General features: G+C 35.5%; 1 protein-coding gene and 1 long non-coding RNA gene across 3 annotated transcripts in view; one reads left to right on the top strand and one right to left on the bottom strand.

Moving 5' to 3' along the window:
• The window catches only part of dnah5l (dynein, axonemal, heavy chain 5 like), a 123,631-nt gene that overhangs the window by 74,415 nt on the left and 26,323 nt on the right, over positions 1-22,893 (bottom strand). For both annotated transcript variants that reach the window (XM_087309935.1, XM_087309934.1), the window contains exons 30-48: positions 22,389-22,507; positions 22,159-22,295; positions 16,091-16,253; positions 15,448-15,559; positions 15,234-15,362; positions 15,040-15,140; positions 14,857-14,955; positions 12,152-12,305; positions 10,667-10,933; positions 10,153-10,281; positions 9,752-9,967; positions 8,904-9,050; positions 8,019-8,191; positions 4,568-4,746; positions 4,243-4,430; positions 1,978-2,172; positions 1,395-1,529; positions 1,097-1,286; positions 326-543 (exon numbers count right to left, since the gene is read on the bottom strand). In XM_087309935.1, the coding sequence (XP_087166061.1) occupies positions 326-543; positions 1,097-1,286; positions 1,395-1,529; positions 1,978-2,172; positions 4,243-4,430; positions 4,568-4,746; positions 8,019-8,191; positions 8,904-9,050; positions 9,752-9,967; positions 10,153-10,281; positions 10,667-10,933; positions 12,152-12,305; positions 14,857-14,955; positions 15,040-15,140; positions 15,234-15,362; positions 15,448-15,559; positions 16,091-16,253; positions 22,159-22,295; positions 22,389-22,507 (3,051 nt within the window). The remainder of the gene's footprint in view (positions 1-325; positions 544-1,096; positions 1,287-1,394; positions 1,530-1,977; positions 2,173-4,242; positions 4,431-4,567; positions 4,747-8,018; positions 8,192-8,903; positions 9,051-9,751; positions 9,968-10,152; positions 10,282-10,666; positions 10,934-12,151; positions 12,306-14,856; positions 14,956-15,039; positions 15,141-15,233; positions 15,363-15,447; positions 15,560-16,090; positions 16,254-22,158; positions 22,296-22,388; positions 22,508-22,893) is intronic.
• Positions 18,170-21,134, top strand: LOC147838084 (uncharacterized). Its single transcript, XR_015525376.1, has 7 exons — positions 18,170-18,258; positions 18,533-18,572; positions 18,853-18,880; positions 19,706-19,762; positions 20,068-20,206; positions 20,313-20,416; positions 20,995-21,134. It is a non-coding gene; the product is annotated as an uncharacterized LOC147838084 (long non-coding RNA).

Here is a 22,893-nt window from a genome sequence, read left to right as displayed (position 1 = left end):
AAGGTATGGAGACACAAACAGACACACGCAAACACACACACATACACACATTTTGCCTTACGCTTCTACAGCAGTTCAAAAGCCATTTCGGATGGAAAAAATGGCAAAAATCAAACCCTGATTAGAATTTTTTTAAGGCAGACAAAAGTTTTAAGGCAGTGTGTCAGTACGATTGACACAAATTGAGGTTGAGTTTATTTTTTAGCATGCGGAAATAACAGCAGAAAATTTAGGATTTAGTGTGCAATAACTTTAAGCCAAACGGAAAACAGCTAAAGTCACCCAAGAATGTCATTTAATTTCGTAAGTGACACAATTCTCTTACCTTCTTGGATTTTAGAGTTTTCCGCCACAGTGTGGAGAAGATACCATCTGTCCAGTCATTTGTGGCCACGTCCAATGTGCCAAACATCTGGGAGGCAGTGATGGCCTTGGGATTCATCCTCATTTCCTTGTGAGGATTTCCACAGTCTGTCATGGCTTTCATTAACGTGTGGATACACGTGGTTTTTCCTGTTCCACTGGGACCAAGGGTCATCATACCTACAGTAGAAGTCAAATAGTAAGCCTTCCTGTGATTTTTCTTTCCTTTTCAAATATTTACAAAATGATGTTTAACAAAGCAATGAATTTTTTACTGTATTTCTTATATTTTTTTCTTCTAGAATGAGTATTTTTTTCGATACTTTTTATGTTATAAAATGATTTGCCTAATTACCCTAAGTTGCCTAATTAACCTAATTATCCTAGTTAAGCCTTTAAGTTGCACTTTAACTTGAATTTAATACTAGTATCTTGAAAAAATATCTACTGAAATATAATGAACTGTCATTATGGCAAAGATAAAAGAAATGAGTTATTAGAAATCAGTTATTAAAATTATTATGTTAGAAATGTGTTGAAAAAAAATCTTCTTTCTATTAAATAGAAATTGGGGCAAAAATATTAGGGGGGGGGGCTAATAATGCGGGAGGGCTAATAATTCTGACTTAAGCTGTATGTAAAGAGAAAAAACATAACTACAGCCTCCACTTTGTGTATTCCTGTAATCTGAGCATGTGACATATATTTGTCAAATGAATAATGAATGACTAACCGTGTCTCACTCTCTGAGTCTCATACAGTTGCACAAGTTTAAGAATCCAGGGTGGGTGTGCAATCAGTCCTGCTTCTTCAGCTTGTTTGGTGATAGCAGCTTCCAGGTCAGGGTAACCAGCTTTATCCAGCATGATCCCCGGAAACAGGTCATTGATCAGACTCATGAACAGAGGCTCATCTTCATCAACCTGAATGAAGATCAGAACAGGGTTATTTGCTGAGAGTATTTGTGAAAAAAAAACATCTGTACTGTTACTTCACAATGTTATTTCTGATCAGATTTAGATTAAATTCACCAGTTTGGAGAGGTTCATGTCACGCAGAACTCTCATGACCACAGTCTTTTCTGGCTCTGTTGGATTGGACCTCTTAACAGCACCCAACGTTCTCAAAACAGACAAGATGTTCCTCAAGCCAAAGTCATAATGGACCTGTTGAGTATTCAAAAAGTCTGAATAAAGTATAAGCAAGAGCTGTCATGACCATCTACAAATAAAAAATGTCTTTTTTATTAATTTTTTTATCCAGCTTATTCAGAATAAGACAATGACTAACTCATAAAAAAATCATGAAAAACAAACATTTGTATAATTATTGTATAATTTAAAATGGTGTAACAAATTTAAATACATAAAAATTGTAAAAATGACAAATGTAAATAAGTAATTAAATGTAAAATTATTTAAAGCAGGATTTACAATGCTAAAGCACATTTGGTTTAAGATTTTATTGATAGCGCATTATCAGTATAATAATAAAACTGATTCTGCATTACATGCATTGCTGTATAACCAAATGTAACAACTACACTGAAACGAAAGGGCCTCATGACAACTTACCAGCTCATTAAATTTTGTGTTGACAATGATTTGTGGGTACCTGTTTGGAAAGCTGTTCCTCACACAGTTTATACAGAGTGTAAAACTTGCGGCTGAGGACTTGATTTTCCCGAAAACCTGCGCTGGCGAGTTTCACCCTCATGATGATGGCTCGGTCAGGCACCATCATAGCCACTGTGCGAAACTGAATTTTCAAATTCTCAGGCAGCTCCTGCCGACCAGCATAACCTGGATTCTATGATTAAAAAATATATATAATTTAATTTAAATATAGATTACAAATGGCAGTTCATTCCGCTGTGGCGACCCCTGATAAAGGAACTAAGCCGAAAGAAAATGAATGAATGAATATTGATTACAATATTATAACAGTAATATGGATTTTATACAGAGCCTAGAACATGACATTCAGGGAAAAAATAATGGGAACAAAGCATGTGCACAATTTACTAATTCATTCCATTGACACATGACAATCCAAATAGATTGAATGAAGATATACAAGCAAACATACTTTCAGAAATACAAATTAAATTTTAAGACCTTATTTAAAAAACCAATACCAATGGAAATAAACGTTTCTTGTACTTTTCACTAATGGCGTGTTCAGACTGCATGATTTTAGCCCTGATTTTGTCTTGCCGAAAGGCTTTGAGAAAACGCAGACAAATGCCTGTAATCACAGGCAAATCGGTGCACGTGCAAGTGAGTGACAATCACACAGTATGAACTATCAAAGACCCGGTCTGAGAGAATCGCAGATGAATCGCCGATGTCTGTGAGATATTTGGTGTGCTAAATATCTGGAGCTGTAGGCGATTCAAATCATTTCATGTGAAATGAGTGAAAATAACATTGGCAATTGCCTACAGCCAATGAGAGAGCAGCATTCACTAGTGTATGTATACCTGCAGGCCAGCGGGAGGTTGAGGGAGAAGTTAAAAGTGCTCATTTTTGGTTTATTTAGACCCAAGAAATGGAGGAAAAACTAGTGGAGGATCTATCTTGTAAACAAAGCAGCGACAAAAAGCTAGCCCAGATAGTCATGCGGTGTGAAAAATTCTGACAAGACTACTTTAAAAATCTGTAGTCTAAACTCGGCATAAGGGGACTTTGTACCTTCTACCAAAAGGAAGCACCTAAAAGATCTATGTAGTGGATGGGAAGAGTCTTTCACAATAATGGAGGCTTTTCTTCTTATTGCTGCAGAAAATAAATCATTTGGTCTCTCATCATATATATTACTCATTAAATTTACTATTTTATTTTTGCTTTTAACACAGAGGGAGTTCAACCAGGCAACTATATTAAAAGTAAGGGCAGAATCGATGAATGATTTAGAAACTACAATGTCCATCTCAATATTAAAATTTCTCAAAAACTTTTTCTCAAAAGCCTAAACGCTGCTAAGCCTTTTTTTCAAAAACATGTAATTATGCTTAATGTTTAAAATCTTTAATAAAGGAGAATAGAAAGTCAATATCTGTACCAAAATATTGAAAACATTCTACCTGTTCAACATCCTCCCCATTTATTGACAAAGATTCACAGAGGGTGTGTACTGTACATTGTTATTCCTGAAACAAATTTCATTTTTGGGTTTGTTTTATTTAGTTTTTTGTTTTGATTTTGTTTTGTTTTATTTTAATTGTGTCCATGTGCAATTAAATTCATTTAAAAATGTTCAACTTAAAAAGTTAGATACTAATATTTATGTAATGTATATTAGAATATTACTTTATTTAAATAACACTTGCTTTAACATTCCCCCATTATTTGTTTTTACTATGCAATGCCATCATAATTTCAATCACACAGTACTATTGTGCAGTATATTGTATTATTTATAACCTATACACAGCAATCATCATTTTAGATATTTGATACATGCTGAGACTTTCTAATTATACTGTAATCCAGCTGTTTTGGCTTCAGCATGTTAAACTTATTCACTGGTGTTTTAAACCACATTCTCTGATTTTAACTGTTAATGTCAGTGCTGAGTTGCAGACAGGAATGATAGCCACTGGTAAAACATATGGCAGAGTAATTGGCAGTTCATTCCTCAGTGGCAACCCATGAAATAGCAGGGACGAAGCCGAAGGAGAGTGAGCAAGTTAGTGTTTTAAGTAAATCATGGCAAGTAGTCTCTATATAATAATCTTAGCCCTTGTTCTAGGTATATTGGGAATAACTTAAAAACTTAACAAAATTCATGCCTATAATTTTTCTTTTCTTGCATGTCGTATTAGGGGCTCTGTAGTTCTATGATATGAAACAGAGGTGGCTAAAATAGTTCCATTACCATAGTAAGAAAAATGCCAAACTCTTTATCCATATCCACCACATCTCCATCTGTGAATATAAACTGAGATTTTTTGTTCTTCTTGCACTGCAGGACGATGTAGATTTGTTGAGCAGCTACCGAGAGCACAGGCAGTTCAATGCGGTTGAACTCATCAAAACAGCCCCATGCGCCAGACTGGGCTAATCCTGTTTGACAAACATTACAAACATTGAGCATTATCCAAAAAGGTCAAACACTTCAAATATGCACCCATTATCATGATTACCAGGTGCTCTGTTAGGATTATTTTGGAGTTTGAGAAGTTCATTTAGCTGAACTCAACCTTTATAGATGCGGCCCAGTCCACGGAAATCCATCTGGTCAGAGCAATTAAAGACAACCACGTATTTTCCCAGGCAGCGGCCCATGTCTTTGGTGGTTTCAGTTTTTCCTGTGCCTGCAGGACCAGCTGGAGCTCCTCCCATACTCATCCCTAAAGCCTGGGCCAATGTGATGTAACACCTGCTTGAAACCAACCAAAATAAGCATGTGGTTAATTTTCTAAAGTAGACAATGAGTGCAACTCTTTAAGGGTGTGTTCACACTTGTAGTTCAGCTCCCTTGATTTGTTTGTCTGTGTGATGTATTCTGATTTACATCACTAGGTGGTGCCCTGTACTTGTGTATACTGTGAAGCACTATGTACAAAAAGTGTAGAACAAGAGTATCTCCGGATAAGTAATGAACCTCGTCTGCTATCATAGATATATACACTAGATGTCGCCTGGCCTATTGTTGTCTATTGGACGGAATGCGTCAATAGCGCCGCCATCTTGCTACAGGGTAGCGCTCCTTTGAAATGAATGCGGGACCAAGGTACAGTGGAGGACTGTGGCCATCCAAAGCCAGAGATATACACATATACACATATATCTAAGATCGGGAGTTTTCCTGGATGTTAGTGTGTAATTTTTTTTCTTATTACGAAAATTATAATTTTACATCACTTTTCTACATTGATGGATCAGTGACCGCACTGGCATTCCTGACAAAAAGCTTGTGTTTGTGTGTACAGAAATGTACTATTAACCCTCCCTGTTAAATTTAATATAATCCGTGTCCTGAAACACAGCTCCTCTCCTGCTTTCACTTCTCATACTGACGGAGGGAGCGATTCGTTTGTGAATGAATCCCCCAAACGACTCTTTCACTAACGTTAGCCGACAACAATACAAGTTTCTGGCAGTGCAGCATCTCGTTGTCATATTTCTTTTGCATTGTTGGCTGATTTTATTCAACAAAACTAGCATAAGCCGAGTATTTAGTGCGAGTTGGAGCTGCGTTGCCGTATGGTTAATGCAGTAAGTGACTGTCATCATCAATAACGTTACCTGATTAGCACAAAAGTTAAGAACATTCAAAAACAGAAAAAAACTTAATATTACCTATGAAATGTTCTGCCTTTGTGCTTTGGTTTCTTTGTTTGCTCGTTACTACACCCGTAGACAGCGCTAAAGTCCAGCATCTTCACGTAATAACACTGTCTTGACTAGTGCGGTTGAATGACATTTGTCCTGGGAGCACTGTACCAATGTGGCGGCGCTATTGACGCATGCTGAGGGTCCCTATGCAATATCTAGTGTATATATCTATGGTCTGCTATCCTCTATCCTCTTATCTAAATACCCCAAAACAGCTTTAAGAGTCTACAGAATATAAAACAGTCTGGACAAAAAAGGAAAATGATACATTTGTGAAATAATGTCCGGTTGTGGGTTCTATTTAATTCCGTTTGTTTATGCAGTGTTTACAGAATTGTGCAAAAGTTTTAGGCCCCTAGTTACATTTGTTGTTTTAAAAGTGCAGTCATGTTTTAATTCGTCTTGTGATTCCTACTAGAAAGCCCCTTATTTGTAATAGTTTTATTATGTTTTAGCATGACAATGATCCCAAGCACAATGCTAATGTAATGAATTCATATTTGGAGAAAAAAAACAGCTGATGAAACAAAGACAGTCTTAAAATGTCCTCCACAGAGTCCAGACCTAAATATTTATTGTATGTATAAGCGATACTATATTATGCAGTATAAGATTTTGACGCTAGTCTTTTGATTAAAAAAGTAATTTTGCTCTGAATATTGTGTACATATTTCCCATATTTTCTGTTTTTATATTCAAGATGTAGTTCACCCATAGTAATGGCAAATACCCTAGACAGATATTATATAGACAGATTAAATAGAGAGTACTGTATATTTCAATCAAACCATTTAGTTCAGGGATGTCAAACTCAATTCCAGGAGGGCCGCAGCCCTGTACAGTTTAGTTCCAACCCTAATTAAACATACCTGATCAAACTAATTGAGTCCTTCAACTCAACTCGACTCAACTCACTTTATTTCTATAGCACTTTCACAAATCACAATGGATTACCAAAGTGCTGTACATAAAATCAAATTAAAAAAAGCATGTAAAATATACATAAAACCAAAATACATAAACTCATATCACATGATTAAAAGCTAAAGAAAATAAGTGTGTTTTCAGTGACCTCTGAAACGACTCAAAAGTTTGAGCTGTTCTTACAGAGAGTGGGAGATCGTTCAGGCTTGTTTGAAACCTACAGATAAAGCTGCGGTCACACTTGACTTTTCTCCCCATAAACTTCCATTCATACGCATGCGAATGCGTCAGACCGGAAATGCAGGGTCATGCGTTAAGTTTCACAGTTTGCTGCGGTGCAAAGTTCAAGCTTAGTGAACTCTGAATTGTGAAATCACATCACTTGACTGCGTGAGACTAATCGAGGATCAAAACATGACCTCTCGACAGAAAATTTAAAACACGGAGTAATCGCTCGCTTTTTTAATGTCTAATAATCTTGTTTAATCCCGCCCCTTTTCGCAGCACGGTACGACAGAATTTCGCACAAACTCTAGTGTGACTGCAGCTTAAGTGTGTTGGAACTAAATTGTCCAGGGCTGCGGCCCTCCAGGAATTGAGTTTGACATCCCTGATCTAGATCCACTTATTTGGTTTAGTTTGTTCGGAAGCAGACCAAGGCATACTTCACCTTGGTTCGCATGCTTGATAAACCTTAAGGCAATGTTCACAATCATTAAAATGAAATGCACTAATAAAGCAATTTGCCACAGTCCTATCACCCTGCAGCTCAAGATCGATTACTCACTGAAGCTAAGTAGAGCTGTGTCTGGTCACTACCTGGATGGGAGATGACATATGAAAACTATGTTGTATTAGTGAGGCTAGCAGGTGCCGCTCTACATGTGGTCTGTGTGAGTCCTAACACTCCATTAAAAATGAAGGGGACAATGTACTGCCATTGGGCGCTGTCTTTCGGATGAGTCGTTAAACTGAAGCCCTGGCTCTCTGAGGTCATTAAAAATCCCATGGCATTTCTTGTATAAAGGCCATCACACATGAGATGCACCGCGACACGGCACGCACATGACAGTTGATCGCACCCCAGATGCACACATTCGCATGCTATTTAAAATGAAACTAATCAGATGGCGCTCTGTGGCGCGGCAGAAATATGAACCGTGTCCTGAGTTGCCGCTGGGCACCACGGACAGCCTGCCGGATGCTGCACACTCGTGGTGATGTGGTAAGACTCCTCCCCCTCATGATTGTGAAGCGCTTTGAGTGTAAGCCCATACATAATAAACGTGCTTTATAAACACACATTACATTACAAACCGAACCCGACAAATGTGAACACACTCTTAGTATAAATAATGATCCTGGCATCTTTATTGCATCTATACTGGCCTGTCAGTAAGAGGTGTAATCACAAGACGATCAGTGCAGCCCAGATACTCATTACAGTAATCAAACTCCACATCTGTGATTTGGATTATGCATCTGTCTGTGTCATCTATGAAGTAGAAACGAGACTGCTTCTGCCATTCAAAGTCTAATGGTGACCGGATGTTCATTTGTACCTTAAGAGAAAAATTCAAAAGCAATGCAAGCGTTAAAAGTAAAGTAAATCAATATTTAGAGGTGTGGCAAGGGGGCGTGGCCGAGAGCCGTGGAAACTGAATGAGGCCGCGCGTAAGTGGATGCACCTGTTATGCGCACCGGCCTCGAATCCCACGGACTGAGCTCTGGATTATGAGAAGAGGAACGATGGCAGAGGAAGCCAAGAAAGGACCGGGCCCGGGCATATTGTTTTAACTTTTGCTTTCAGTTCAACCGACGCAGGTTTAAATTATTTATTAATAACAGTGACGGCAGCTCATCACGGAGACTGCCGTCTAAACCAAAACAAACGATCGGCATCTCCTCACGGAAACTGCCATCAAACTGAAAGCAAAAGTTAAAACAATATGCCCGGGCCCGGTCCTCTCTCGGCTTCCTCTGCCATCGTTCCTCCTCTTATAATCCAGAGCTCCTTCCGTGGGATTCGAGGCCGGTGTGCACCACAGGTGCATCCACTTACGCGCGGCCTCATTCTGTTCCCACGGCTCTCGGCCACGCCCCCTCGCCACAAGAGGTTAAAGCCTAGTGCTATTTAAAGAGATAGTTCACCCAAAAAATTTTATTCTGTCATTATTCACTTTTCCAAAACCTGTTTCTTGTTTCTGAAGTCGTTACACAACATTGTTGATGATTTACAATTAATAAACAATAAAGAACCGAAACATTAGTTACCAGGTCATCAAAAATGTCCTTCTGGTGAACGTGTATGGTGATGAGTGTCTCATATTTGGTTCTTTCCATCTTGGTCAGATCATGAGTAGTCATATCAATCAGTTCGTTCAAAAGATCCAGGAATTTCTGGTTAGTTGTCTGCATTATCTGGATCAATAAAAACAATTGTCAACATCATACAAACAATGTTAGGGTACGACTAGGCCCGCACAAAATCTGTGCATGCAAATATCTGCAGATTTTGCCAACATTGAATCTGTTTATTTATTTATGAAATGTGTGTAAATATTTATTTATTTAATTTTCATATTAATTTTAGAAATATATAAATAATATGCAAAAGTTTATATTTTTTATTTAAAATATAGTTTGTAAAGTAATATATTCTGTCTTTTAAATATATTATTTGAGAGACTTCACTGAAAAAAATGTTTGGTTTCATTCAATTCTTTTGTCGTTTTTCAAACTTCTTGTTGTTCCAACACAAATCAATTAAGTTACCCTAATTGTTTTTACAAATTTAAGCAAATTAAACATATAACAGTTAAGTTGTTCCCCGAAACACTAAAGAACTGTGTTGATTTAGCTTATTTTAAATAAGTAGTTTTAGCAAGCAGCAAAATTTTATTTTGAGTGTTTGTTTACAAAAACAAGTGAATCTAATTTCAATTTGCATTGTAAACCTGAAGTAAAAGTTAAAAAGTTGTTATTTTATTTCATGTTTTTAAGTTTTTAGATACTATACTGCCAAAATCATTCCCCTTAGATTTTTTTTTACAAAAAAGCAAATAATGTTCACAGATTCTGGGTATGACCTCATAAATATATAATACGAATTGAGTTTGAACCTTCTTGTCAGCCTTGCTTTGCTGCAGAGCTTCCTCAGCATCTCTGGTCCAGATAAACTGTATGCCGAGCAGTCCGACCTGAGCAGGGAACATCGACTGGAACTCCACCAGTTTAAAGCCCTGATCACCGATGACCATGGCAGCTTGTCTTATAATGCTATGAAGGGTCTTCTTGACTCCATCAAGTAACATACCCAGCCAGGCTTCAACATTGCCCTGTGGTGAGACATCAGTAACTATCTTCATTAGTATTTTTAGGTCTTTTTTTACCATTTTATTTTTTGTCCAAGAATACAATATGTTAATACTATGAATTAAAGTGTATTTTTATGATGGGATTAGGGATTTTTTTAATGATATTTAAGACATTTACTATAAAGTTAACACCAGAAAAACCGTACCTGGGCATTGATTGGTTCACTCATATTCACTGTTTCCCCTTCCTGTGACTGAAAGCTCAGTATCTGGTCATAGTTTTTCTCATGAAACACAACTCTGTTCACATTATCAAAAAGGTTCAAGAGATGAGCCTGGAAGTCATAAAAAACAAGAATTCATTTCTTTTAAATCAAGTGAATGATAAAATACAATTTCTTATTGATTTACTATGTAAAAAAAACATTCAGAATCAAAACCTTGCTGTTTAAAAAAACTACTTTGGAATTTGAGCAACCCGTGTCACTTTCAATATGTCTTGCTGCATTGAAGGACATTTCCAAAAACCAGGTAAAACAAAATCAAATCATAGTAAAACGCAGTGATATATTATAAACGACAATCAACAGATACACATGGATGTGTAAACAAAACGTATTAGGATATGGTGGATTTGGGGGGAAAAAAGCTGCAAGCAGACATCGCCTCAACCGTATTTCACACTTCTATGACAGTAGTGCAATGATTAGATAAATGCACCTGTATAGTGTGTGAGTCAGATGCTTGACCCAGTATCTCCAACAGGACGGGGTCAGAGACGAAAAAGAACCTCGGGAAGACGAGACGTTTCTTCTCCAGGTATCCGCTCAGAGATTTCTGACACACTTCCAGCTGTTCCAGCAGGTGTGGCAGCAGCTGTTGCAGCGTCTCATCCCCGACACAGCACTGAACCACACCAGGAATCTCATGTGCCCGCTGCATTATCCTCTGCCATGATTTGTCAATGTTCTGGAAGCGTTTAGCCTCCTGCAAAGAGTAAAAAATTCAAGAAGTGTGAACTATACAGTGTATATACACTCACCGGCCACTTTATTAGGTATACCTTACTAGTACCGGGTTCGGCCCCCTTTTGCCTTCAGAACTGTCTTAATCTTAATGGAATAGATTCAACAAGGTATTGGAAACATTCCTCAGAGATTTTGGTCTATCACACAGTTGCTGCACATCCATGACGCCAATTTCCCGTTCCACCACATCCCAAAGGTGCTCTATTGGATTGAGCTCTGGTGAATGTGGAGTTGGTACTAATGGGCTTAAAGTGTGCCAAAAAAATATCCCCCACACCATTACACTGTTACCACCAGCCTGAATCATTTATACGAGGCAGGATGGATCCATGTTTTCATGTTGTTGATGCTAAATTCTGACCCTACCATCCGTATGTCGCAGCAGAAATCGAGACTCATAAGATCAGGCAACGTTTTTCCAATCTTCTATTGTCCAATTTTGGTGAGGCTGTGCGAATTGTAGCCTCAGTTTTCTGTTCTTAGCTGACAGGAGTGGCACTCGATGTTGTCTTCTGCTGCTGTAGCCCATATATATAATTTTTTTCTTTGGGATAGGACTGTGGAATTTAATTGTGTATACTGTATATCGAATGGACAAAATAAAAACTACATAGTTTCATAATATGCTTTGTCATCCCAAAATACATTGTTTATGGGGATACTTTTTCATAATTTATATAAGCACAATTTTACACGCCATTATGGTAATGCAGACAGAACCATGAAAAACAACATTGTCAGAAAGTTAAAATTTTTAAATGACATTTTTTTAATTTTGCATTTTATTTATCTATATATATGTATTTTTTGTTTAATTTCTAATCACTAGATTTTGAAAAGTGTTTTATATTTTATTCATATTTATTTTACATTTCTACATTTTAAATCGAATGTTTACCCTGAAGTTCTTAATACAGTTATAAATATGATCACGCATGAATGAGTAAATTTCTGAGTACATAATTTAGAATATAAAAAATATAGTCCTTTACATGTGGTCTATATATATATATATATATATATATATATATATATATATATATATATATATATATATATAGTATATATAAACTATTAAATAATTGAATTTACATAAATGGTACTATGATATTGTGTTGTTCTGTATATTATAATCAGGTTGTGAAATGCAATAACACATTTGTGGTATTTGTGCTACCTGTGGCAGTTGTTTGGCAATGTCTCCACCCACAAACACAGCCTCCAGGTACAGCCACAGATTTTGTACTGTGAGCCACTTCTCGATCACCTCTGAACTGTTTGACAACTTCTGCACCCACTGCTGGATAGTGGGCTTAAATGGAGCATTATATCTGAAACAAGAATGTTCTTTTTTTATGAGCATAAATGAATGATTATCATGAACATTTACAATAATTCACAGAAAACATAGTAACACTTCACAATAAGGTTGTATTAAAGGTGCTGTATGTACATTTTTGACTCTTCTAAAGCATACAAATACCCTAATATGTTTGCAGATATTTACGAATCATGCCAAGTAAACAGTCTTGTTTATCTTAAAAACAATGCTGAAGTCAAATATTCTGCTTTGTAAATAGGTGTTTTGCTGGAACGCTGTCTTTGTTTTGGTTATTTTAACCCTCCCACTGCCAATTTAGCCAATTATATTTCAGCACCCTGGCTTGCTTTGATGGAAAACAGCATATTTCTCTTTCTTTCTTTCTTTCTTTCTTTCTTTCTTTCTTTCTTTCTTTCTTTCTTTCTTTCTTTCTTTCTTTCTTTTTTCTTTCAGAAAGGTTCTCAAAGCATGCTCTTGTGACTGAAATGCGACCTCCAGTGGGCAGTAGCAGACTCCAAAATGAGACGCAGATTCAGAGATCCATGTGAGGCTATTAATTAGCAAACAATATAAAAATTATGAACGTAAAGATCAGGTGAGCATGTTACATTGTAACCCCGTGTCCAAATAACATACTACTGTCATGATCACTAGCGATCTGAACTCCATAGGTCGCTGGAATTCACACAACTTGCTTATGGACTACAAATCCGCCATGTTATGGACTACATTTTCATACATGCACTCCACTCACACTCACATGTGCCTCATTCTAACTGATTACACAAGCACCACCCGAGGATTGTCAAGGACTGACTACACACACTACTTAAGCAGCACACACACTCACTCCAGTTGCAGAGTCTTGTTTACTGTAAGAGACATTACAACGCATTTTCCTTGTCTTGTTTTGTTCCGCCTGCCTTATGACCTTACGCCTGTTATTGTACTTCGATTCTGGATTGCCTTCACACATCTGTTTGCACCCAGGTTGACCATTGCTTGCCTGACTGCCGCAATAAACCTGCATGTGAATCCGAACTCTGTTGTAAGAGTCATAACCCTGGTTACAACTACGTGACGAGATTTGCAGTAATAAGCAATTTGGCTGTTTGCACCAGACGAAACACAACAGAATTTTAAATAAATCTATTCAGAAGTATACAATATGCAATCACTCATGAAATGGTAAGGTTTATAATCCAATTAACACATATCAAACCTGTTTATTGTTATTTTTATTAATAAAAATACAACAAATCTCTTATTCTTTTATAGATTTTATTAAAGGTGCAGTAGGTGATCTTTCACAATGCTAACAGCTTAGCATAAATCTCTGAATCACAGTCCCTCCCCTGCCGTCTAGAGCCACGCCTCCTTTACGAGCACAGCAAAAGAACCCTCTCTCATGTGTTAAAAGCTACTAGTGCTTATCCGGTGGCGTACAAGCCAAACTGACATGCTATTTCATAGCAAATATTTAGAGTTGCATGGTAAACAATATAGGGAGAGACTAGGCGGAATAGCGCTATTTACTTGTGTTTTGTTGTTAAACTAATTAAAATCTACAATATCGATGCTGTGAAAGTTCCCTTATGAAACTGAAAATATTATCAATCTTTCATCGGAAGATTTTAGTGGCTGAACAACACTTCTGTGAAGATATAACCCATTTGTAACAACATCATCTAACGTTACATCAGCTTTGCATGAAGCTAAAATAGTTTTAAACAAAACATTACCTGTCTAAGAGAAATCGTTCAGCCATTGTTTCATCCTTTCTCCAGCGTGCAAAGGTAACTCCAATATTGATTCAGGTTTTTAAAAAGTTTTGATTCAGAAGGTTTTTACCGATCTTGTGCGCGCGCGCCCTCTCTCGTGAACGTGCAGCACAGCGGTCGGCGGAGATGCGTACAAACGGCTGCACAGTTGTTCAAATCTGCATTTGCTGACAGACAGTTTCGCCTACTTATCGGAATTATGAGAGATGTCAATCCGACTCTATTTAATTGGATGAACATTTTTTAGTTTTATGCCTTACCCAAAAAATAAAAGTACATATAAAAACATTATGATCATTTACTTTAATCATTACTATTAGACTGTGAAAAGACTTTCAATCAGCACAACAAAAAAGGACAATCACCTACTGCACCTTTAAGTACATGTCAGAATAAATATGGTTCATTTTTAAATAAAGATATGTGCTATGTTAAGTAAAGTTGGAATATCACTGAAAAAACATTGGTTCAACTTAGAAGAAAATATTTTTTATTAATTAATTTATTTTTAACAGTTTTTAGTAATAAAATTAGTTGAATTTTAAAAATATATATATTTGTTTATGTATGACAATTTGAAATAATTTGTTTTCACTTTTTCAGTGTATCAAGTTTTCACTTTTTTCCAGTGTTTTCCAGTTTTAATCTCACCAAAGGGATTTAAAACATTAAAGTAGATACTTATCAACCTATATAAAAAAAAACCTTTTAAAAGAACTCACTTGATACAGACACCAAAAGGTGACATCTGTGTGAATGTGACTGTATTTAATTAAATACCTGTTACTCATTAAAGACCCAAGCACCATGAGACTGTCCTCCATTAATGCCACCTTCTCTGAAGTATCGGATCCTTTCAGCAGCAGCTCTCCACGATTCCTGAAATGATTTTATATAGATTTTTAAAACTGAACAGATTTAATGACAAATATTAAGTTGAGTTATTTACAAACGACATCTAACCTGAATGTTGCAAATGTGAACTGATGGCCGCTCCATTCAGTTACAACATCTTTGAGTTTGGCTTCAATGTCTCGCTCCTTAACGGCACTGATACACACATCCTAGCAGCCAGAAGTGTTTTTTTTATAATTTATTAGGATGCGTTAAGGATATTTTAATGGTACATAAACATGAACATTTTGTCAGCACAATACCTCAATGTCTTCTTTGCACTTTAGCAAAGGTGCTTCCATAACATTTCGAAGGCTAAAATTTGGAGCTTCCACTTCAAACTTGTGCTTGGTAAGATCAGTTATCCGCTCCCAATGTCGGGCCATCATTGCCTAGTCATGAATGAGCTTGTTAATAAAAGATTGCTGTGTATAAATGCAGTATGCTGCCAAGAAACTTATGCTTGCTTGACATCACCTTATTTGCCATCATGTATAGTAGAGGACAGGTTTCGTTGAAGTCATCGATAGTCTTTTTCAGGTCATTAAAAGCTTGCCATTCTTTCAGAGCTGCAGGAAGCTTGCGGATCCTTAAAAAGAATGACAGAATTAGCTCCCAGATTCCCATATAGTATTTGATCCATTTTAAAGGTCCCATAAAAATTAAAAGAAAGTTTTTTAAATGTTAATATTAATATTGGTAATTTTCTATATATTTATTAGCTAGTGTGTTCCAAAACATTGACAAAATTCACCTTTAGAAGATATAAAACTGACATGAACATGTAAAGCTTGTAGTTTGTGACTTTTGCATGAATTGATCAATGTTTTTATTCACGCTAACCTATCCTACAATTTCTCATCACATCATAACCAATCAAATGCTCCCTAGTATCTGACATGCCAAGCTTTCAAGACGCTTCTCGTTTGCTTTTCAATTGATGTACTTGAGCTCAACCACTCAAAACGCTATTGGCTGTTTTTTTTTAAAAAAGAGGAGGAGCTAACCTATGTCTCACCCTCTCTTCGTGTTTCGGTCAAGATTACATCAAACATTAAATATAAATGCGCATTTTAAATTGATTCACGAGACCTTTAAGTATGTGACTATCATAAGAAACCTGTTCTGGAAATCCAGCAGCTCATTGTTGATCTTCTCTATATTGAGGTCGGCCCATAGTATGTCATAGTAGCCTGAAACGCTGTCAATGACAGAATTGTAAAGACTGTAGAGCTTAGAGAGGAGGTTGAGCTCTCGTTTGATTCTGTGAAGATCAGGATATTCTGAAAAAACAAAAGAAAAATATGAGAGAATAAACAAGAACAGATATAGTCTAAAGAATAGGGAACAGAGACATGTGTCTGGAACAGACAATGGTTGTCTAGCGATCTTCAATCGTCTGTTCCAGACACACATTGTAGTTCCAATGAAGGGGAACCTCATAAGTCAGTAGAGTACTGCTTCTTTGGTAAAAATAATCATTAAAAAAACGATTGAAAATTCAGTTTTTCAAGATTTTTTTATGTGAAATATATTCTTGTTTTATTCTGTAAACTACTAATGAAATTTCGAACTAATTTAAAACAAAAAATGTTGCAATTTCGATTTTTTTTTTCATAAAGTTTTCAGACATTATTTTTTAGGCAACTGTAAACCAATATTTTAACTTAAACGCTGTTAAAAGATAAGAAACCAATATATTTATTATTCAGTCATTTTGCAGGATAAAAATGCTCTAAATTACAATATTTTAATTTGAAAGTTTGAAGAAATGTTATCTTTATTGAATAAAACAAATACTAACATTTTACTCAAACCCATACCTACACTGTAAAAAATTTCCAGGTTTTCACAACAAGTTACTGTAATTTTTCACAGTAAATTACATTAGTATCCCTTCACAGTATTTAACTGAAAAATTCACAGTAATATGTTGTATTCATAATTTTATTGTGAAATTACGGCAGGTAGCATGATTACAGCAAATTACTGTGAAAAAGACTATATATTTTGCACGTTAGTTATAGAAATTCAAACCTTTTTTTAATTCAACGTAGAAATTAATACAAATTACTTTTAACAGATAATAACAGAATGTTATAGCCCCCAAAACGATTTGGTTACCAACATCTTTTTGGTTGTACTGCACCATTATTTATATTTTTTTACAGTTAACATAGAATATGAACTAATATTTAATGAACATATCTGTGTGCTTAGCCAAAACATAATAAACTGGAATAAAAAGTAATTAATTAATGAAACCAAAGACTGTTAAACAGCCAAAAATTATTTCAATGTCAGGGTAAATGTCTGCTTTAGACGGTTTCATGAGTATTGGGCACCTGTCATTGCCTGGAGGTCACTAATCTCAGAATTATATATATATATATATATATATATATATATATATATATATATATATATATATATATATATATATATATATATATAAACCACAGATTAGAGTTTTAAACAACTACATTCTAGCATGAAAAACGGTTAAAACTTCATTTTCTGACGCATATAGAGCCATCGAAGACGGGGCAATTGTCCCAATGTCTAGCCTGAAGACAGGCGCCTCTCGGCGGATACATGAGTAATGAGCGCCGTTACCGCCTGGAGGTCATAGATCTCCGCTACCGGCAAAACACACTTAAAATTACACACAATCTTTACTAACAATCCACAGATTTTGGTTTTGAAGAACTACATTCTCGCATGAAAAAGTGTTAAAACTTTATTTCATTACATATTACAAGCAATATTTATAATATTATGTGCCTTCTCATCCACCATTACAGCTTGATGCAGCTTGGTGCGAAATGAATCCTGGGAGGAAAAAATAATAATTCTCAAAACACTCCAAACGAACTTTATTCTGATTGTTAAAGTCAGAGATATGTAATATTTTGAATGGCGAAGAAAAAAATTAACTTTATATTTCAATGAATATATCACTTTTGCACTGCTTCGGTTCAAGACTCGTGTGACATTGAATCAGATTCAGATATTTTATCAGACGTGTTCATAAGCTCATAGTCATCAACATGCAATTTGTGTACAAGCAGTACACGAACCAAGCAATATGATGAAATATTAATGAATTATATGTCTGCGTCTAACAATATTATGCAAAATGGAATCGGTTTCAGGCGAATTCGACTCTTTACTGTTCACTTAAAGGAGCCGATTCATTGAACAGAACTGACTCGACTCGACCGCAAACAAGCGCCATCACCACAGACAACGCCTGAGTCGTCTCTTAACCCAACGAATTCATCCTCGGTAAGTGTTAAAATGTGACTTTTGTCCGTTAAATGATTGTTGTATGTGTATTTCTGTATAGTGCATGTCATTTAACTGGAATTTACCGAGTACTTTGGTTGTACTCGCACATACAGGGTTTAAGCGCGCCTTTTTTTAAACAAGAAATTAACGACGCCAGATGGTGATTGTAGTGTTTTCTGAGGTAACATAGCATAACGTTAACGTTAGTTCCTGAAAAAAGAAAGGGAATTTTCTTTAATTAACTTCTTGTTAACTGCATTTTCTGTTTCAGTACAAGACTGAAGTAAAGGTGAAATGACTGTGACGTTAAGGTAAGCTCTGGCTTTCACTTAAGTTAACGTTACGGTTAGTGACCATCATGTACGTTAATTTTGTTCACTGTTACGTTAACGTTAAGTTAGTTAAATAAACTAAACTCATTATGAAACAAGTCTTAACTGTTTTATTAAATGAGGCTTCTAATACAATTCAGTTGTATTATTTTAGTACATATTGTATATTTCTCACTGGTGTTAATGCATTGCTAACATTTACAAATGAGAACTAATTGTATATTGTCACTAACTGTAGATTTTATTCTTTGGTGTTCAGGTGTACCTGATAATAGCTGAAGTGTGAGGTGAGTGTAAATTCTGATCACACAAATATAACCTAAATTCATTATCACAATCTAAACCTATATATATATATGAGCAATTCCAGCGTTATGGATGTGACATTTGCAGTAAAAATTCAACACATAAATTGACAGAGAAAGTATATGTTAACATTATATTGAAAAATTTGATTATATTTTCTAGAGCAACTAGCCACAGAGTTATGGGAGCAGAAAAATATCAATCTGTAAATGTGTTTTGTACTTTAAATGAGGAAAATAAGCATGTGTTATGGATGTGACAAAAAAAGTCTGAGTTTACAGTATACAACACACTTTGTAGAAATTATGTGAATTAAACTGCACAACCCAAAAGAAATAATGCTAATCAAAAGGATTAGAGTCGGCTCTCTACAAAACAAAACTGATTGGTTTAATTTAATTTAATATTTTCACATTTCTGAGGAAAAAGTGTCGTTATGGATGTGACATCTCTCTGTTGTGGATGTGACGCATGTGAAATTACCATTTGTGTGACTTTGGTAAATCAAATAGAATAGTTTGAAAACATTGACAGATGCATTTTTGAGTATTTTTAAAGTACTGTAAAATACTTGCTTACACAAAAAACCCAGAAATGGTTTCCGTATTTTGGTAAAAACTTATTTTTTTTTCATGGCAAGGTTGACATTTGCACGGAATTGCTCATATATATAGAGAGAGAGAGAAAGAGAGAGAGAGAGAGAGAGTGTGTGTGTGTGTGTGTGTGTGTGTGTGTGTGTGTGTGTGTGTGTGCGCGTGTTAGGTTGAGTCTTATTCTACTCTTATTATATTCATATTTTTTTGCAGCCACAGCCACTGATGTTGAAACACTGATGCCAATCACCCCTCTCTTGATTATTAAAGGTAATGTTGAACCTTCCTCGTTTTTATTAGATTTTTAAATGTCAGGTTTTTCACAAATTTGTTGTGAGCAGTTTCTAGTACAAACTCTTTTTCTTCTTCCAGAAGTTCCACCAGTACTTCCAGTCGTAGTAAATATTAGACAAAGATTTTTTTAAACTATAGTTTTTATTTTTATTAGCAATTTTACTGGGCATGTCTGTTTGTTTGCTTGGTTTTTAATAGGCAGAGCATGGAATGTCAACTTTGTTTCTACAAACAAATGTAATTATTCACAAACATCTCTAATTTAGTCTTTCTTTCCCCAGCAGTGCAACATCAAACAAACAGTCTTATTCCTTGGAGGGTCGAGTGGTCATTGGACCTCACCTGGATCTAACGACTGACTTTGGATCTGGTCTGAAACTGAAGTATGCTGAAGATGTCTTTTGCACTCTGGAATTTAAGGTAATGTCTACAATAAATATTGTAACTGAGGGCTTGTTTTCGGGGGGTTAAACAAGGAATGTATAGGAGCACAAGTCATGACTCCCCTTGTCCCCTTGTAATAAAGGGGTGTGTTGCAGACTCAATTTGTTTGTCTGTGCTGGAGACCAGAGGGAAAGCTGTCTTTAAAAGGATGGGGCTCTTATACCATATGTGAAGTTACCTATTCAGGTGAGTGGATTACATACAAGTCATTGCAAATGCATAAATAGTGGGAATTTTTTACTGGGAAGCACAAATTAAGTGAAACTCAAAAAACGTTGAAAAATATTTGGAATATTTACAAAAAAAACTTAATTGAAATGAATACAACACAAGTGCTGTATCACTTTAATCAAGTTTTTTGCAAAATTTTTCTAATATTCAAATCATGAAAAATTAGCTTGATGCAAGAAACATCCTGCTAGTATTCAAGAACAAGTGCTATGATGTACGTGTTCAATTTGCAATAAGTGTGAACCCAGCATTAGATTATAGTCTGTAAACAGAAGGTGTAAATCAAATCAACTGTTTTAAAATGCTCTGTCTAGGTCATTAAAACCACTATTTGTTGTTAGACTGTTCTTGAATGTGTGTTTGTGATGGAAATGTTTTTCAGATGTTTTTGTTTAAATGATTGCAGTTTGACTGAGCTACAGTATTGTCAGAATGTTCAAACTGAGCTAATAGTAATTTTGCTCTGTAGTGCAGCAGTATTGTCCCAGTAGTGTTGTATGAAGCTAACTGTTTGTCTGCTCTTTTGCTTATAGGTGCTTTTTGGGCACCAGTTTGGAGATGGAAGACAGACGAAGTCAAAGAAGCAGAGAAGACACATCAACCAGCAAGTGTGTAAAATTATCAGGAAAATGATTCATGATATATATATATATATGAGAAAGAGAGAGCGCGCACTCTGAAGCACTGCTTTTTATATGTATGCTACATATGATGTCAGATTTTTTTGTTATTATGTTCTTAGGATTTTTTGAGGCTTCACCTTCACCTTTTGAAAGTTTTCTGAAATGCTTACACAGATGTCATTAAGCTGTTAAATAAATCTGTAAAATGTATGTGTGTTTGTTTTTATTTTGATTTTAGAGTCTTCTCAGATCACCCAAAAAAGAAGATTCTGTCATCATTTACGCATTTTCAGGTTGTTTAGACACAAAGGGGAATATTTGATATTTTTATTCCTGTGTTTAACAAAAAAAATCATTTTTAACAGAGCTGGAACAACCTGAGGGTGAGTAAATCAAGATAGAATTTTCATTTTTGTGTGACCTAAAATTGCTTTGAAATTTTACAGCACCAAACTGTTAAATTACAGTAATCCGGGATATAACTGTAACTTTACAGTTAAATCAGGTATTTAAACTGCAACCTACTGCTAAATCACAGTAATCATATTGCAAATTCACAGTAAAATATAGTTAATTCTACAAGATAATACTGTGAAATCACAGTAACGGACTTTATTATCTACTGTAAAGTTACAATATATGGTTGTAATTTCACAATAATTTAATGTGACAAAACCACAGTAAATTACTGTGAACTACCTCACAATAATTTACTGTGAATTTACATACAGTAATTTACTGTGAAAGTAATGCAATTATTAGCCAGTAATTTACTGTGAATTTAAGGTCAAATTTTTTACAGTGTATGCAATACATCTATTAAATCCAGAAAAATAAATGAAAATAGTCCTTTAATTTGTTTACATAGCTGTGTGCATATTTGTGAGGTATTTATTCTGTTTAGTGGATTGTATTGTTCTATACTATCCCTTAAAATGAACCATTCAAACAACAAAACAAACTTTACTATAAAACGTTGATGTCTAACCCTACTTTCATTCAAGCCAAAGTGAACCTGATGTCTACCCTGCCCTTGCTGAAACCCATATTAACAAAGAAAAAACACACAAGCACCTCCAACAGGCAGACCAAACAGTTCTTCGCCACTGGAAAAGGTGACATATTTCCTCCACAGTTCATCAAACTTGGCCTGATAAACTTGTAACCTGTCACTGGCTTCACGTGGCGGCAAACCTGTAACTCCGGGACCACTAACCACACACATGGAGGCTTTATTTAGATACTTCAATCACAAACAAAGGTATTACAGATTACATGTAGAGAACATGCTAATTTAAAATTACCTGTTGTCATAGTCTCCATAGAAACTTTCTACAGACTTCTGGAAGACCTCAACCCCAGCTATAAGCTCAGCCTTCATGTGAGGTTCAACGTCTGAAAGTTTTTTCTGAGTTTCTTTAGCCTTGAAATTTAAATAAAAAATTAGATAAATCATTGTGCATTTGGCAAATGCTAAACAAAGTAAACCCAGCGATATTCCATTCAATTCAAGTTTATTTGCATAGCACTTTTCACAATAATAAAGGTTTCAAAGCAGCTTCACAAAAGGAGCACATCATTGCATTACAATCAAATTTGGAAAAGTTCAGGTTATTAGTTATAATAACTTTATTATTTACTAAAAAATTGAACTAATTAAATAGCTTTTAACAGTTATTATATATAAACATAGTTAACCTGCAGTTATATAGGTAAATAGAAGGTACATACAGCAGTTTTCATTCAGTCAAATTTAAGACTTTTAAAGACCTTTTTAAATCCTTATGAATGACTTAAACAGTGCTCTTT

This window comes from Danio rerio, chromosome 24 (assembly GCF_052040795.2).
Source record: "Danio rerio strain M-AB ecotype USA chromosome 24, GRCz13ab, whole genome shotgun sequence".
Taxonomy (NCBI): domain Eukaryota; kingdom Metazoa; phylum Chordata; class Actinopteri; order Cypriniformes; family Danionidae; genus Danio; species Danio rerio.
The sequence above is the reverse complement of the archived record's forward strand: the minus strand, read 5'-3'. Positions and strand labels throughout refer to the sequence as shown.